Raw genomic sequence first — 17,569 nt, forward strand, 5'->3', positions numbered from 1 at the left:
GCCACTGTGTGCAGAACATTTTGTAGGTACTTTATTTTATCGCTCTTATCTGTATTTCTAATATGAGGAGATAAGCGCTGTATGTTAGAGTTGGCAAGGAAGAAAAGTAATCTGCTTATATTTTTCAGTGTTTTAGATGTGCATGTATGTATGTCATGTATTTTTAGTGGGTGAGGGAGGACAAATGCCCCTGTATGTGCTCTAATATGGAATTATATGGGTCCTTTCTTTTCTTGGTTTTTCGTTAATTCCCAAACTGTATTTTTCATGTTTCAGAGAGAGAGTGAGGTTTCTATAACTGATGTAAATGAGGGCACTTAGAGAAATGACACGTAATTGTGCAATTACCGAGCTGCATTTTAATTTTATATTATATTTACATACATACAGTCTTCATTTTTATCATAATAATGTTTTGTCACTATCATATCTACATTCAGTGATGGAGTACAGGCAAAACTCTGAGCTGTACAGTTTTTATGTACAAGTCTTTACTGAGCAACTCAGTGCCATCAGCTAATAATAAGCAAAATAGAAACTGTGTGTGGCACTATGAAGGTGTGCTGATCTCTCCCAGCCTTCGCAGCAGTCCGTCCAGTGTCTCCATATTCTGTGATTTCTCCTCCAGTAGTTCATAACGCAGACTCGAGATGTCCTGTTTAATTTCCTTCAGCTCACCTGGGGAAAATCAAATAGACAAAGACGTTAATAAAAATAAGTTATCAAAGACATCAACCAAATTTCTGAATAAACAAACAATGTAATTCTGTGGGAAAAAATCTAGTGAAACATGTAATTTAACATTGTTTTCATGTTTGATTTTGTCAAATAGATTTCGAGCAGCATTATTTCCAAAAAGGAAAAAAACAAGTCAGCTCACTTACCTTCAGTGATCTCGTCACTCTCTCTGTCTGCCTGGGCTTTGATGATGTAACGTTTTATCAGTCGCTTCATGATTTTCTGCGACCAGTGATAGAAAAAAATACACTAAATTTCTGATTAAAAGGTCACACAAACTTCATTTTAAAAACTAAAATGCACTCATTAATTTCATAAAAATGTTAACTATATTTTAGTTGGGTTTTTTTTCTCTGAAACCTCAAAACAGCTCAGTACTTAAACGAGTAAATGTACTTTTCATTACTCTCTGTGACATCTAGGAAATACAGGTTGCACAACAGCAGATACCTCATATCTTGTAGGGCTCGTGGAACCACCATATCCTGAACTTTTTCCTTCTCCAAGCTAGAAAATAAACTGAAATGAGCTTAATTGAACAGAATCCATCACAAGTGACATTTCACAGATTTAAGTTCTTCTTCAGCTCTGAGGAGGAGCCTGTGTTGCAGCAGTAAAGCCACTGGGAGGTGCTCAGGCTCTACCTTTAAAAATCCACTGAGGACCGTGGTCTTATGTGCAGGCCGATAGAGGATAAATGTGTTATATGACATGTATATGTTTTAATAAAATATACGTGTGTCCATATTGTGTTACCTTGTTGAGCTGTGTCTCACTTTTCTCCTCGCTGTTTCCTGCCATGTACTGCAGGAGCAGAGACTTGATGCCTTTGGACAGGCCTAGCATAGATTTGGGACTGGGGACCAGGTTAAAGGGCACTGGGAGTGTCCTGCCCTCCTCAAAGTAGGAGAACCAGAGTTTGGCCCGAGCAAACTTCCACTCTACATCAGCATCATCCTACAGAAAGGGAACAAAAAGAGGAAAACAAAACCACAGGAGCTACTTGAGTTTGTTACACAGTCAAAATCAAATGCACCAGACGAATTTAAAGGAATAGTTCAACATTTGCTTTTTTGCTGAAAGATACAGTATGTAAGAGGATAGTTACCACTCTTGTGTTTGTAGGATATAAAGCCTACAGTCAGTTATCTTAGTTTAGCATAAAGACTGGATACAAGAGGATACACAAGCACCTCTAAAGCTCACTAATTTACATGTTCTACCTTGTTTGTTTAATCTGTTCAAAAATCAAAGTTTAAAAACCAGGGAGTCTCCTGGAGTCTCCACTGGTTGCCTGCCAAGACTTAAGGAAGTCAGTGTTCCAGTCAGGCTAGCTGTTTCCCCCTGTTTCCAGTCTTTATGCTAAGCTAAGCTAACTAGCCACTTGTTGTATAGCTTCATGTTGATCTTACAGACATTAGAGCGGTATCATCATCTCATCAAAAAAAGTATTTCCCAAAATGTCAAACTATTCCTTTAACAGAAGCTGTTACAAAAAAAAATCCACACCTCCATGTAATGCACATTTGACCTGCAAAAAAGCGCTTACTAAGGAGAAGTAGCAAAATCTATAAAAGCTGTTTTAGCCAATTGAAATGAAAAGCTCATTCAAATGTATATGTAAGGAGGTTTTTATATAGAAGCAAATCTTTGCCGTAATAATTTGAATTATATCATTTTAAATTTCAAAATTTGCTATTCAGTCACTGATATAATTCAGTTTATTATGACAATGATTTGCTTCCATCATTTTATAGATAAAAATGTTTGCAGGTTGATTTTGTACATAAAATAGGAAAGCTTTTACACTTGATTCATGCTTACTGTACATATACATACTCACTAAACTACTGTAATTCTCATCTTTTGAAATCAGTTTTATGAAATTATCTGAATGGACTCCACAGAATATGGTGACAGTGGAAGGGTTATTTAGTAATATGGTGTGTTGCTCTATATGGAAAATAAAAATACTCTTCTTGCTGCAAACAGCAGCAAACAAAAAAGTCATTGCAAATTAACTGGAGATGATTTATTTCATCATCTAAACATTAGAAAAGTGCCATCCATTTACAAAACATCTTAAATCTTAATCCCTCAGACAGAGTATGTATTGTATGAATTTCATGTTAGTTAATAGACTACAACATATGATTTGCTTGACCTCCATTTTTTCTCTTGTTTTAAATTGCATTGCATTGCATTCTCTTTTTTTATTTTAACCTCATAAGAACATGTGCTACAACTACAGCTACTGCTTTCTAAGGCCGCTGTCCACATCTGTGAGCGTGTACCTGATGATGGTTTAGTGTTTCATTGACAAACCTCAATCTCCTGGAAGGAACTGTTAATCATGGCGATGAGCATGTTGAGCAGCACGATCACCATGGTAACGTTGTATACCCCGTACAGCACGTAGCCAATGTTCTCGATGAATTTGTGCCCGTTGTTAATTATGACAGACCTGACCTCAGACAGTCCAAATATAGCCCAGAACAATGTCTTGAAACTCTCCTCCAGGCTAAAAGAAGGAGAAGGAAATGGAGGGAAACGAGAGAAGTTATTTCCAGATTCAAACAAACCATTAATCATCAGAATGGAGACGGTGATCTGTGAGAAAAGCAGCAGAAGAAAAAATGGCATATTTATGCTCATAGTTTAAAAGACCATAATGGCAGTTTCTCATGTTTCATGTTTCTCAATGGGAAACACAGCTGTTGGAAGGGAATCTACAGGTATAATAAATGTCTCACGTGGTGAAGGCGTCGTTCTGCTTCGCCCCCAGGTAGTAGGAGTACAGGTTGAACATGCCAATCATGAACGCCAAGAAGACCAAGATGAAGATGACCATGAACTTGAAGATGTCCTTGACAGTCCTCCCCAAAGAAATCTGCAGTGGGCCGAAGCTCTCGTTAGCCGGTAGGATGTAGGCAATCCGAGAGAAGCTCAGCACCACCGCAACTGCGTACAGGCCCTCCGATACCAGCTGGGGGTCTGACGGCAACCAGTGGATCCGTGCTGGAAAAACAGTGTGAATCAGTCAGTAAATATTTACTTTGACTTATTTCTTTGCAGCTTTGCAGTCAACTACTTTTTGAAAGTATTGCAGATTTGTGACAGTATTTTACTTCTTCTGTCCTCCACTGTTTATTCAAGTGAAATAATGTGTTTGAGGGGAAATCACTCTTCAGTGGAACTGCTCACAACTAATACTGTGACAAAGGTTGTGAGGACACAATAAACTAAGAAAAAGCAACAAAAGCCTTTTCAACACTTCTCTTCCGTTTAAAAATGATCTCTTTTTGAGTGGTACAGTCCAGTTGACTAATTTTTTTCACTTCCCAATGAAAACAGGAACATTCAGACAGAGATTGATGGTATTTTGCTAAAGATCAAAGCCATGTAACAGACACCATCTCAGCTATAGTGGAATATGTGCTCCTACAGACGGGGGACAAATTAAAGGAAAAACCAGTACATGTCTGAATGCTTGACCCCTACAGTGAGGGGATCCGGTGGTTCTGTTGGGCTGTGGGGGGATTTTGCTGGCATGATTTGGGTCCACTTAGAGGCAAGGGTCACTACAAATCAATACAAAGTTGTTCTGAGTGATCACCTTTATCCTATGATGAAACATTTCTATACTGATGGGAGTGGTCTCTTCTGAGATGACAGTGCCCCAATTCACAGGGCACAAGGGGTCACTAAATGGTTTGATGAGTATGAAAATGATGTGAATCATACGCTATGGCCTTCACAGTCACCAGCTTTCAACCCAGTTGAACAACTATGGGAGATTTTGGACTGACGTGGTACACAGTGCTCTCCACCACCATCATCAGAACACCAAATGAGGGAATATCTTTTGGAGGAACGGTGTTCATCCCTCTAGAAGAGTTCCAGAGACTTGTCGAATCAATGCCAAGGTGCACTGAAGATGTTCTGGTGGCACTTAGTGGCCCAACATCTTACTAAGACACTTTTCATGTTTGTTTTTCCTTTAATTTGTCACCCATCTGTATATGTACTGTACTGCCTTGTGCTAACTGACTGAAACTGTTTATACAGTGAATAAACAGGTTTTTTAAGTGTGGCAGTCTGTTACTCTGTGCAGGTGTGTGAGTATCCTCACCCAGTGTAAAATAGTGTATTTCAGGCGGCAGTGTGACATTAATCAGCGTTTTGTAGTTTGTGTGCACATAGGTCTGGGCTAAGTCAGCATGTCTCAGAGCGGAGAAGCGGCAGCAGAAGGAGGCGAGGAAGATCGCCAGCATCCCAAAGTCCAGGAAGTTCCATGGTTCAACAAGGTACTCCCCAGGTCCTTGACTCCAGATCTCCTTCACCTCAGCCCAGATCATACCTGCAGCAGCACGGAGGGCCAAATGACTTAATACGCAGGATGACAGGATGTTTTAATCAGGACTTTCCTTCTCCATCATCTTATTCTCACCAATGACCCATGAAATGATGAGTATCTCCATCCATGTGAAAGGTGTTGTGGTCATTCGGTAGAGCAGCAGTGGGTCGGAGTTGAGTTGGGGTCCTCCTGGGAGCTGATGGTGGGTCATGTTAGCCAACAGGGTGGTGCCTGCAAAACGGTCAGCCGCATTCAGGATCAGAAGACCCAAGAAGATTGTGAAAGATGAAGCATGGGCCACAAACTTCATGAAGGGGCTGCGCATCACCTTCCCCACCTGAGCGAGAGAGATAATCAGAGGATGAGATGAAAGATCCTGTAGTTTGATCATTTGGGAAGCCATATGAACATGTGTTACATACTCTGCTGCACGGAGCGATCCAGTAAGCCACAGCCAGGCCAGGCAAACCCATAGCCACCGCCAGCACCACCAGCAGTTTGATAGCAGTGGTTTGTTGTCTCAAGCCGGGCAGATTCTCATACCAGATACTCAGCAGCTGCTGTTGGCAGTTAGGATGAGCCACAAACTGAGGAGCACACACAGAAGAGAGGAAGAACGAGGGGTATAAAGGGGGGTGACAGGAAGAGAGAACAACTCTTTATTGCTTTTGTGTAGTGTGAACATACAGTAAACAGTCAAAATTATAATTTGATACTTTCCTTATAGGAGGAAAAGCCCAAAGAAGCAGAGAGATAAAGACTTATGATGCAAACAGGTACGCTTGAAACTAATGATTGTTGTCATTATTGATTAATCTGTAAAATCAGAAATGTTTTGTGATTAGTCATTTACCAAAATACCTGCACAGAACCCCGGACAGTGTCTTCAGTTACTTGTTTTGTCTGATCAGCTGTTCAAAACCCAAAGATATTCCATTTGCAATGAGAGAAAAGCAACAAATCCTCACATTTGAGAGCTGGAACCAGAGTAAGTTTGGTATTAAAATAGTTGAAAAAACGATTATTTATTATCATTGAATGGATTCATTGTTGTCTGACAAAAGTACCTCACGAGACATTTTTTTCAATTTGAAGTTTCTATGCACACCAAATATCTTAAAAATCTTAAAGTCCATCTAGTTTTACTGACTGGAACATTTGTAGTTTATGTCTTAGACCATTAAATGTAAATCAGTTTTAAAATGTGGAGTAAAAATCAACTTTAAGAGACTTTGGTGCCAATAACTGTTGACATTTCATTACTTTAATTTGTTACAACTACAAATTGATTATTTGTTGACAGGGTTTAATGACATGATGTAAAACAAGTCGCTGGCTGCCTGAAAGGGTTGGAAATCAATCTAAAAACACAACGGTGATCCGCTTGTTTGTGAGCAGACTGACCTTTTTGAGCTCGTACTTAATGGCTAATTTGAGCCGTGTGAGGGAGGGGCGGCCTGGTAGATCATAACTGTCCTCAGCGTCCGTTTCTCCGCTCAATATGGCCTCCACTTCCTCTGTGCTGCGACACAGATCCAGAAGGCCCACCACATAGTCCTTACACTGGCTCGACAGACGGCAGTAGTCGTTCTATAAATACCACAAGAGAAAATGTGCACACAGGAGGGAAACGTTAGAGATGTACTGCATTGTCATTGTCTTTACATTTTCACTTTGACCTTAATAAAATCCTTAACGCATAACTTTGATACACGAACATAACTGTCAGCTTCCCACCAGTAAAAAGTGAAATCTTTTACAGTCACTGGTACTAAGGAAGGATCCTCTTTGAGACAGGATGTTCTGTGATTGTAGGTTTAAAGGGAAATATGGTCTCAATTTTGAGAAGAGGCTGCCAGTTCTCTTGGCTCTAGTTACACGTTTTTAACATAATAAGGTACCAACATTAAATTTACATTGTTACTGATGGACTACCTGATACCCAGCGCAGACATCAGCTCTGGAAAAGTTTGCAGACTTCAAAATTTTTGACTAATGTTTAAGAATGTCTTATCGCAAAACTTAAAACTACATTTTTAGCATTTTTGATTGTATGAACCAAACTTCAGACTGAACCTCTTTTGTTGTTGTTGTTAGTTAATGAGGTGCAGCTGTGGAGGAACACAGTTGAAACTGCATCCATTGGAGTAGTTTTTTGTCATCCTGCAAACTCTTTCTGGACTTTTGAAATACATGTTTGATTTTTTCAGTCGTACCACTAACTGGTGTGGATAATTTACAACTAGACACAAGTAAGCCAATTTGCTTCTCCGCTGATAATAAAACAAAATGTCATCCTGACAGCGAAGTGGACTCCTCTCTAATACTCCATAATGACTGTGAAGTACCTGCAGTGTACCGTAAGCCTCATAATAATTACAGTTGTTATATGCATGTCAGACAAACAATGTTAACAATGACTACAAGATTTAGGCCCTCATCTGTTTCTGCTTCCTCTTATAAGGCTCATAAAATGCTCTTGTGTTTATTCGCAACTTTTACTGGAAGTCAATTGGCAGTTAAATGCCAAAAAAACTTCTTGTACTTTTTGTATATTGAGACTGAGCTGGTTTCCAGGGCATGTGTACAGTAGATCGATTAATCTGTGTTAAAACTTTTCAACTGTTGATGATTCTGTCTATGTTCTTCTCTGTGCTGTGTTATTTTTAAGGTATTTGTACCTTAAACTCTTTCTCAATATTGGCCAGCATGGCCAGTTCATTGCTGAGCTCCAGAGCTGCCAGCACTGGATCCTCATTGGACAGGGAGAGGTAAGCGGGACTGGCAAGTCCTCTGTAAGCGTTGATCCTCGATCGCGAGTGGCTGAAGGAGTCATACTGCTGCTGGTAGTTACAGGAGTCGCAGCCACAGAAGTAGTCGTGAGGGGGGTCGATGCGAGCGCCTTTACTCAGCAGGTTGTGAACAATTTCGTATTCCTGGCAGTGTGCTGCAAGGATCACCGGGGTCACATCATGGGAAAACCTGTGGGAATGTACACACCAAAGATATATAGACAACATAAATACCCCTATAAAAATGATAAATCAGAGGCATAAACAGTATATGAGATTATATTCTGTCTGGCACCATCACAAATATGCTATTTGGTAACTAAAACATGTTTTTTGGTCTACGTAAACATCATCAGGGTTTTATAGTTTTGAGTAACGACCACTCTTTCACTGTGTTTTACACTTAAGAGCTACATTTATCACATTTCTTTAAAAAAAAAAGTGGTGTATTCAAAAGATCTGGTGAATCTTTCACATCTTTCATCAAGTCACTTTTTCCACAAAACAACATAAAAGTTATAAAGTTATAATTTACAAGCAGAGCACTGAGGTCACGTTGCCTCAGCTAACTGGCATCAGCTGTTTCATTCATGCTTCACCATATCTGGCTCATTCAGCTTTTTTGTCAATCAGCTGACTTGTAACATCCAATCATATTCATATGGGATGTACAGTGTGGATTTTATAACCAGGCACTTCTATTCCTCTACTGAAACCCTTATGATACTGTTTGCTATCACAGCTCCCTCCACCACTCCATCTTCCTCCTTGTGTCAACTTTTTGGTATTGTTGACTTTACTGAGATCTGGAGGGATTAGTTCTTGCAGCAGAATCCTTGTTGCTGCTTGAATTGTTTGAGAGATCCTTCAACGGGAAAAGCTTTTTCTGCCAAATCCAACCCTATAACCATTCATCAGTTACATAATTTCCTTGACGTGAGTGTCTCCGACACTGAACTTAAGTCCAGAGCCCAGTCCAGAGTTGCTGTTAGACACACAAACATTTTTTAGTGTCTTACCTCGTCCCGTCCTCGTCATAAGCGTAGAAGTCATCCAACATGTCTGCTTGAGCAGGGCTCGCTGTCAGACGATGGGCGTCTCTAAACGAAGGGTGACTCAGCAAGGCCTCTGTGATACGAACATAACCTTTACCTACAACGCACACAAACACAAACGGTTGGTGTGGTTTAGTACCTGGCTCCTTACTGCTATTAATCTAACATTAAAATTTCTTTTCAGTCCAGGGGCCCTGAATTTCAAAGGGCCTCTGAATGTCTATTAATAATAATAATAATACGGAATTTTTAGGGGGGGGTTAATGTCATAAATCCTGTGTACTGATTGGCCAGTTTGTTGCCAGAGGTGATATTTGGTGTCACAGTTTTGCAGCATTATGAGCTCTGATGACCTCTTGATTGAAAAAAAAAGCCAACCATCGTGGAATTTAGGAGACATGGGAGCAGTTACTCAGAAGCGAAATGTCCACCAGGACCAGGAGGACCAGGAGTTACTTAAAAACCCTTTAACCCTTTAAATGTATTTTTGGCTCTTGTATATACCATAGGGTATATACGCATACTGTATATAAATGAACACATCTTACTGATGGCTAACAGGAGGGCGTCACCCACTCTGGACAAATCCGCCCTCCCCAGCAACAGCTCCGTCACCTCCAGGTGTTCGTTGGATACAGCTAGCTGCAATGCATTCTGGCCCATGTAGTCCACAGCGTTGACATTCAAGTTGGGCACATGGAGAAGCATGCGGCGCACCTCTGGTATGTTTCCATATTCAGCTGCCTCCAAGAAACGTTGTTCAACATCTGACAGGCTGATTGAAGGAGCAGAGAACATGTAGGCAGGACCGCGAAGAGCCTGGCGTCTCTTCACAGCGGTGAGACGAGCGATGAGTTGTCTCTCGGAGCTGCTGTGGCTGCCAGAGGGCCAGGGGACATAAACACACAGTATAACTTGTCCACATGTCAACTTACATACTCACACATGAAGCCAATCTTTAAATGCTTGTTCCCAGTCTCTCAATTTCACATCCTGTAACAAAAATATTTGCTTTTTATTGTCTGTTAATAGGATCTAAAGTCCCCTTTCCACTGTTTTTCTTCTCATTCCTACAGTTGAATGTTTGAGCTTCACTCTGCAGAATAATGTTTATGCAGAGTTTTTACACTAGAAGGCTGTTTTCACATTTATCTGCTGAAAGTGGAACGTTTCTCTGTGTTCATTGGAAATCTGAGTTTAAGGAGAGGGCCTACAAGGATGATTTGTGATATCACAACTAGTTGGAGCCAAATGAGGGCCAGTATGCAACTTTCACAAGTGTGATGTGGAAACATTAAGCCCTCAGTGCACAAACACTGACACAGACAGAAACAGACTTTACAGTGAAGTAGGAGACATCTTGTGTCTAGCAGTTTTTAATTTTAGGTATTTTAATGAGGTAATTGGACTTTTTTTGTGTGTGTGGAAAAAACGTATTAGGCATATTATTCCAAACAGAATATTTTTTATATATCTTACAACATGTCTGGAGGGGATCTTTAATCATTACTTCTATGTAAAATGAGTTGACACCAGAACTAATAGCTTTCTGAAAAGCATCTCATCTAATCTACTGCAAACTGTTATTTAGTATATTTCAATACTAGCAGGAAAACCCTCTGAAAAGACTTTAGTAGGTGGGTTAGAAAAAATCAAACTGGTGCCACTGCCTTCAAACACATTATTATTCAGACTCAAGCAAGGAGTTTTCATAGTTTTAATACTACCTGTAATACTAGATATCCCAGTTTAGACACCACATTATTCACACAGAAACTGCAATCTAAATGTTTATATAATCCATATAAACCATGTTTGGATTAAAATAGATACCAATAGAGACAAAAGGTACAAACTAAAGAGTAAATGGTCATGTTATGTTTTCAACACTGATTCTACATTTTAGGTGTAGAAACTTAAAAAAAACAGTTCTGTTTGGGTTGTAATTTTTGGCAGAACATTAGAAGGAAACCACAACACTTGTAATTTTCTAGTAATCCCTAATGACATTATGATGGATTATTGAGTGATTGATTCTTCCTGAGTGGAAAGTTGGAAAATAAAGTATAGAAGGCTAATGTAATGTGTCATATAAATAACTGTCTTTTGAGGGCTAATTTTACAGTGTTTAGTTGTAGCATGATGAAAATATGTGACAACATTGTGGAATTTTAAGGATTTTTAAAAGATACCGTGTAACAAAAATGTAATTTTGACCTCCTTCAACTTGTTTTTCATAGACTTTGAATTTGTGGTCCATAAATAGTATGATGAGAAAAACAATTCAAAACGGCTGCACACGGTAACAATCAAAATAACAAGTAGCCACAGACAAGGCGAGACTATTTTAATTACCTAGAACTTTTCATCCTGTATTTTTCTTCATTTGAAAATGATAAAAAATGAGCTGCAACATGAAATGTCAAACTCAGAGTGTTTGATTTGGTTATATAATCGTTCTAAAATGTTACATTCAAACATTATCAACCAAAAAATATTCCACCTGCTTAATTTACACAATAATCTACCATATTATGTTAAAGTCAGTACTGTAAAAATAAAAGGATATTACTGTGACATCTTTAGATTATTATTTCCACTATTATTTTAACAAAACCTGGGATGTAAATTAAACACGTACCCGAGGCATCGTCCAGAGCAACAGTTCTCCTCTCCAAAATCATCGTACACCAGCAGGTTATCTCGGCTCCTGGCTCTGGGGCTGTCATTGTAACCTGCAGGTCGGCTGTTGAGATGAGCTGTTCTGTGGTTCATCCTGGAGGTGATCAACGACAGAGTATCCGCTCCCTGGTTCATATGAAGGAGTAATCAAGTGCTTGTGACTCTCCCTCTCCCTCTGTCTGTCTAGCTCCCCCCCCCCTCTGCGTTTCTGTGTCCTTGAGAAAGAATGCATCCTTCTGGGTCCCACTATACTTTTATGTACATGACTCATTGAACTTTACAGATGTGGAGTGCAGCTCAGTGTTATGACTGAACACACAGGGTTACCAGGGATTAATGGCCATTTTTATCTTCGTTGTTTCAGCTGAATGTACAGACTCTTCTTGATTTTCTCCAGACTTTCTCTCTAGATTGAGAAGACAGGTTAATATGCAAAAATTACATGCACAAATAAAAGCAGAATATCCACGAAAATGTGTTCTTTGAGATTTAAAGCTCAGGCTATTTTAAACTGCGGTGTTTAGAGTACATGCTGAGTTTTGTCGGTGTGTGAGAGTGTGTGTGTATGAGTTCATGCGTGCAGGAGTGACTGATGGCTGATGAACAGCAGATGAGATTCCTGAGGGTTTAAAATCCCAGTAGACTTTGTTTCCTGTGTGCTCCCACTCTTCACTGATCCTTGTCCAGTGTGGGAACACTTTGCACACACACACACACACACACACACACACACACATACACACTTATATATATCCATACACATACTGTATATGCATGTGTGGAGTTTTTTATTGCATGCAAACACGTATTTCCTCATCATCAGGTCAAAGGTGAGTCACAGTGTTTCAGTCTAGCTCTCTTATATTGACATAAACGTACACACACACACACACACACACTCTTGCGTGCATTATTTTTAGCTTTTCTCCTGGTAGTACAGTGTGTTCCTCATTTTCCTCACTTAACTTTTTTGTTTACTGATTTTGTTTATTCTCCCTGCTTCACCAGTTTGCCAGCATTTGCCTGTTTTCAGTTGAATTTCACAGAAAACACCTCATCAGAGCACAGACAGATTGTAGCAGTGAAAATTGCCTTTTAAGGGCCTGATTGCTGAAGATTAGTCAGTTTAGACGTTTTATGGCGTAATGGCATCGCATTTATTAGGAGCATGGTACGGGGGGGAAGGGGGTTAACTCTGACAAATGTCACCAGCATGAGTTTTTGTTAAGATTTCTCAGAACAGAGCAGACACCAGATGTGAATGTAAACATCTGTCATTTCAAACATACACACTGTTATTGGGGGGCACAAAGTGGGCAAGAACCTGGATGGTCCTTGTCTGTGTGTGTATTAATTAACTTTGGCAATATACACACACCAGACCACACAAAGAGCCAGAGCTCCAACAGCGTTATCACCAGAATCAGTAGCAATAAAACAAACACACACACACACACACACACACACACACTCATAAATAAAGAGATGAGTATACTAGTTTTGGTATTTAACTTCTCCATAACACACACAGAAATACAGATGCATGATAGAGTTTTCACCTTTGTAAAGTCAAATGACCATGTACTTGACCGTGTGTGTGTGTGTGTGTGTGTGTGTGTGTGTGTGTGTGTGTATCACTTTCATAGGAGCAGGAAACACATGATGATTGGTCGATGACAGAGCAGAGCATAGCCGCTGCCTCCTTCTGGAGGCGAAGAAACGCTGCATTCAAAGTAACATAAAACTTATTAAACCGCTATTATTAAAACGCTCCATTTTCAGTCTGAGAGGAATGTTTTTGCTTTAGCCAAAAGAAAAAAACGCTACAGGCCACAGTGTTCATCACAGCCAAAAAATGAAAGTGTTGGACAGAACAAACAAAATACTGACATTTTAGAGCCTTACAAATAGTGGAGATAAAAATGTAATGTTTATCTAGTGGCTTGCAGTAGGAAAATATCTTTCCATCGCAAGTGTGCAATGAAACATTTTAGTATGATAGTTGCACTGGAGAAGAGGAAACAGGGTCACCAAAGGTCACTGGATCACAATAGTTAGATTTTAGTTATTTACAAGTAAAAAGATATCTATGAGTTTAGTTGTATGCTCATCTCTTTTATACAGTAATTAAAATATGATAAAATAAGTGAAAAATGCAACATTCAAAGTGAAGTGTACTTCGCTCTGTTTATGATCGCCATACTTTTGGACAATTTTGTCTTTATTTAAGCTATGTGAGGTTTCCAAGAGAGATTGTGGTCTATAATTACACCCCACAATTTAACTATACCCTTTCAATGTTAAAGGATATGTTAACAATATTTCAGGTCTGTCTTAAAACAATGGTCAGGTGCCTAAATGAACATTGAAAGAGGTTCACAGTCATCGTTTTGTGTAAAAAAGTATTTAGTTTATTTAATAGTGTGTCTTAAGCCTATTTGAGGATTCAGCCACCATTCAGATTGGTCAATCAAGTGAATATCTTTCAAAGTTAAACTCTTTTTATTACAAAATTCCCTCTCTGTGTTTCCCTGTTGAGCAGCAGTGAGAAGACAGTAACAATAAGAGGGAAAATATCCACTTGATTTGACTAATCTTTATAGCTGAGGTCTCATATAAGCTTCAGGGCTGTGAATTTAGTGCCCACATCATTTGCATTGAAAACACATTAGGAATGGGCATTTTAATGGCCAGTATGAACAAGAGGAATGATTACAGCAAGCAAAACCTGTTTCAGTGTTCATGCAGGCACCTGACTTTTACTTTGAAACACACTTGAAAGGATGTGAACCTACCTTATGCAGTGGAGTAGCAGTATAACGTAGCATAACATGGAAATACCTCAAAATTGCACTTGAGTAAATTTGTGTCTAATGTTGTCTTACATTTGTAACTCAGTGTCAGTGCAGTCTGTGAGATCATTGATAGATACAATAGATAATTAAGGAGAAAAAACACAGAATGACTTGAATGAATGCAAATATTCATATATGCATATGTACTGAAGTGAATAATTACTCATGAAAGTTGTTTGTTTATGACATATTAACACAAAGACTTGTTCACAGTGTCTTTCATGCACTGACACAGCTGAGCTCTCATTTCAAATTTCAGTTCAGATTCATTGTCCTCAGTGAACAGAAAGAGTTTCAGCACAAGCTTACAGCCATTTTACCATGAGAGGAAAACAGACTGACTAAACCTGAAGACAAGTTAATTTAAAAAACAAACAAACAAAAATTTGCAAAACACAACTTCAAACTGGAAAAGGAGAGAGAGGGAAATAAACCCAACTCCTCAGAAGATGTTTGGAGAGACAGGTAAGTAAATGCACCCTACAAAAGCATTCACAGCAGAAAGTTACAGGTTTAAGATTCATTTTGCACAATTTAAAAACATAAAAATATAGTAATTAAATTTTATGTGTAGAAAATGTGTCTTTAACACTTTTATGTAATGTGAGCTAGTAGTGTCTGAGCACTGAGCCCAGAAAACCTTTTTTAGGAATAGGTAATAAAATCAGTTATGTAAAGCAAATCCCGCAGGACCTAAACAATGTACAGTATATAATGTTAAGATTATTTTATGTGGTGCTTGATAAATAACAACAATGTAGATACAGTTTTGAGTTTCGTTTCGTAACATATAAAGTTTTTTTAAAAAGATACAATATGTAATTTGCAAGGGAATGTGAAAGAGAAACCCTCCAGGGGCTTTAAAAGTGGCATTCTCCAGTCAGCATATTACAGGAAATAATTACAGCAATATAGAGTATACAACTTGAATGTATCTATCAATAGGTTTAGATGTAGTAAAAACAGAGACATAGTTTAGCATAGCACTTGACAACAATGCATCCCATCAAATTACCATTAAACCAGCTGTTACCAATAATAATTGTTATTTGTAATAATGTAAAAAAAAAAACTAAGGCTTTAAAAAAGGATGCATTTTTTTACCAGATGAAAATTGTGACACATTTTTCATCAGGAACAGTTTGCGCTGGACATTAAGAATATCACTGTAATCTGTTTTGGAAAATGTAAAGAGACTCAATCATACAAAATAAGGATTTTACCTCATTAATCCAGAGGTGTTCATGCAAAACATCTCTGAAATCTTTCTAGTGAGCTTCTGTTCATGCATATTCATGAGTCTCACATTTACTGTATGTCTGACATTTGGAGGTTCCCATCCCATCCCATATCCCCACTAATGGCCAAAACAGGTGTAAGTTTATGAACTCCTAAAAAGGGTCGAATAGCTCTGTAATGTTACAATTCACATGCTCACAGAACACCCAAATACCAGACACATAATCTGAAACATGACAGGACACACACAAGACTTCTTCTACTTCTTCAGGCTCTGTGCGCCAGCACATTCAATTTGAAATAAAGTAATGAATATACATTAAAGTGCCAAGTCTCAGCTTTTAAATTTGAGTAGCTTCACATCAATATTAAAAGAACTGTGTGGGAAACATATAAAGAACACAGTTCTTTAAATATGTATATATGTATATATAAAATCTGAATACTTCTTCCAGCACTGTTCATGTTTATTTTATCACAAGGATGAGATTGTCAACACCCTCGTCCCACAGATCATTGAACAGAGTGCTGTGAATCTCGATGAGCTGAAGCAGTCAATTGGCCGCTGGAATGCAGAGGAATACGCCATGTCTGAGGAAGACAAACATGAATCCTCAACTGGTGGTCTCACCCAACAGAAGGTGCAGCAACACCTCAAGCATTTTTCTGCAATGTGTTGAGTGTTTGCTGAGCATTGCGGGAACGTTTTAAAAGATGAAGAAGTCACTGCCCCAGCACCTCTCCAACCCAGTCAGAGAATGTGAAAGTGGATCTACTCGTCTTGGTGTTTCAACCTCGACTCTTACTTCTCTGAAATAATCGCATTTGATGTTAAGAATGTTGATGAAGAGATTTTTAAAAAGATTTCTGGATCCAGAGAACCTAGAGGAAGAGGCAGAACATTTTGGAGACAGAAGCGACGTCTGGATTGCTGAGACAGGATCAGTCTCCTTACTTTGTGTTTCTTCTCCATGCATCACCACACCCATCACTGAGGCAGCCACAGTGCTCGTCTCCCAGGTAATTGAGGAGACTGTCAGGACAATACAGCCCATTGAGGCTGTGAGGAAAATACATACCAATGATTCTGAAAGGAAAACTGAGAAACCAGCTGGTAAGTCATTCTTCAAAAAGCTGAAGTCAGTGTGGAAAAGCCACTTTGGCAGGAAGCAGAGCAAGAAGGTGAAAAAGGTTTCAGAGCAAGATGTGGACAAGGCCATTGAGGACAGAGGTGCCTCTTCCAAGTTTGTCCTCAGCCTTCTGGAGCTGATTGAGGAAGAAGAGGACACCACAGAGAATGAGACCTTTGTCCAATCTCCAGCCTCCACCAGCTCATTTCCACCAGAGGGCCAAGATTTCCAGGAGGAGTTGATTTGATTTGTGAAAATGGCTCGGTTGATTTGTTGGAAATCCAGGGACGACTCATGTGATGGGGCTCTGATGGCTGCTTCTGACACTGATGGGGAGATGGTGGACAAATTGGCCATTGAAGGAGGAATATAAGAATAATGAGGTTGGTGGACAGACAACAAAAGGCCCTCTAGATCTGGATATCTCAGAGAAAGGGGCAGAAGATCTCAAAGAAAGAGACAAAGTCTGTATCAATAAGACAGGATCGACTTCCAGGTTTTCCGCCACACGAGAGGAGGGCAAGAGGGGGACTTCACCTGTTTCCTCTTCCTCCACCTCCTCCGCCATCTTTGAGGTAGCAAACACGATCGTTGCCCAAGTGACTCAGCAAGCTGTCAAGACACTGGAGTTAAGAGATAAAGAGATAAAGGCTGTTTGGAAGAACTGCTTTGGCAAGAAGCAGAACAAAAATGGTCAGAAGGAGCAGGACGAGACTCCAGT

General features: G+C 39.3%; 1 protein-coding gene across 1 annotated transcript; it reads right to left on the bottom strand.

The window, feature by feature from the left end:
* Positions 1 to 347: 347 nt before the first annotated feature.
* On the bottom strand, positions 348 to 11,777 carry LOC137195599 (short transient receptor potential channel 6-like). Its single transcript, XM_067608099.1, has 14 exons — positions 11,584 to 11,777; positions 9,491 to 9,819; positions 8,907 to 9,039; positions 7,777 to 8,077; positions 6,500 to 6,685; positions 5,518 to 5,682; positions 5,189 to 5,432; positions 4,871 to 5,098; positions 3,492 to 3,756; positions 3,064 to 3,259; positions 1,495 to 1,695; positions 1,189 to 1,245; positions 885 to 960; positions 348 to 678 (listed from the first exon to the last, which is right to left on the bottom strand). Exons 1-14 carry the CDS (start codon positions 11,757 to 11,759, stop codon positions 551 to 553), a joined length of 2,685 nt encoding a protein of 894 aa, XP_067464200.1. The 5' UTR covers positions 11,760 to 11,777; the 3' UTR covers positions 348 to 550.
* Between the last annotated feature and the right edge of the window lie 5,792 nt (positions 11,778 to 17,569).

This window comes from Thunnus thynnus, chromosome 13, assembly GCF_963924715.1.
Source record: "Thunnus thynnus chromosome 13, fThuThy2.1, whole genome shotgun sequence".
NCBI classification, from domain to species: Eukaryota; Metazoa; Chordata; class Actinopteri; order Scombriformes; family Scombridae; genus Thunnus; species Thunnus thynnus.

Coding starts and splice junctions, on each gene's coding strand:
- LOC137195599 (XM_067608099.1), bottom strand. CDS start 11,759: ATGAACCAGGGAGCGGATACTCTGTCGTTGATCACCTCCAGGATGAAC. Junction 5,099..5,188: donor CATCATTTCATGGGTCATTG/GTGAGAATAAGA, acceptor GTGCTGCTGCAG/GTATGATCTGGGCTGAGGTG. Junction 1,696..3,063: donor GTTCCTTCCAGGAGATTGAG/GTTTGTCAATGA, acceptor CCCTTTCTGTAG/GATGATGCTGATGTAGAGTG.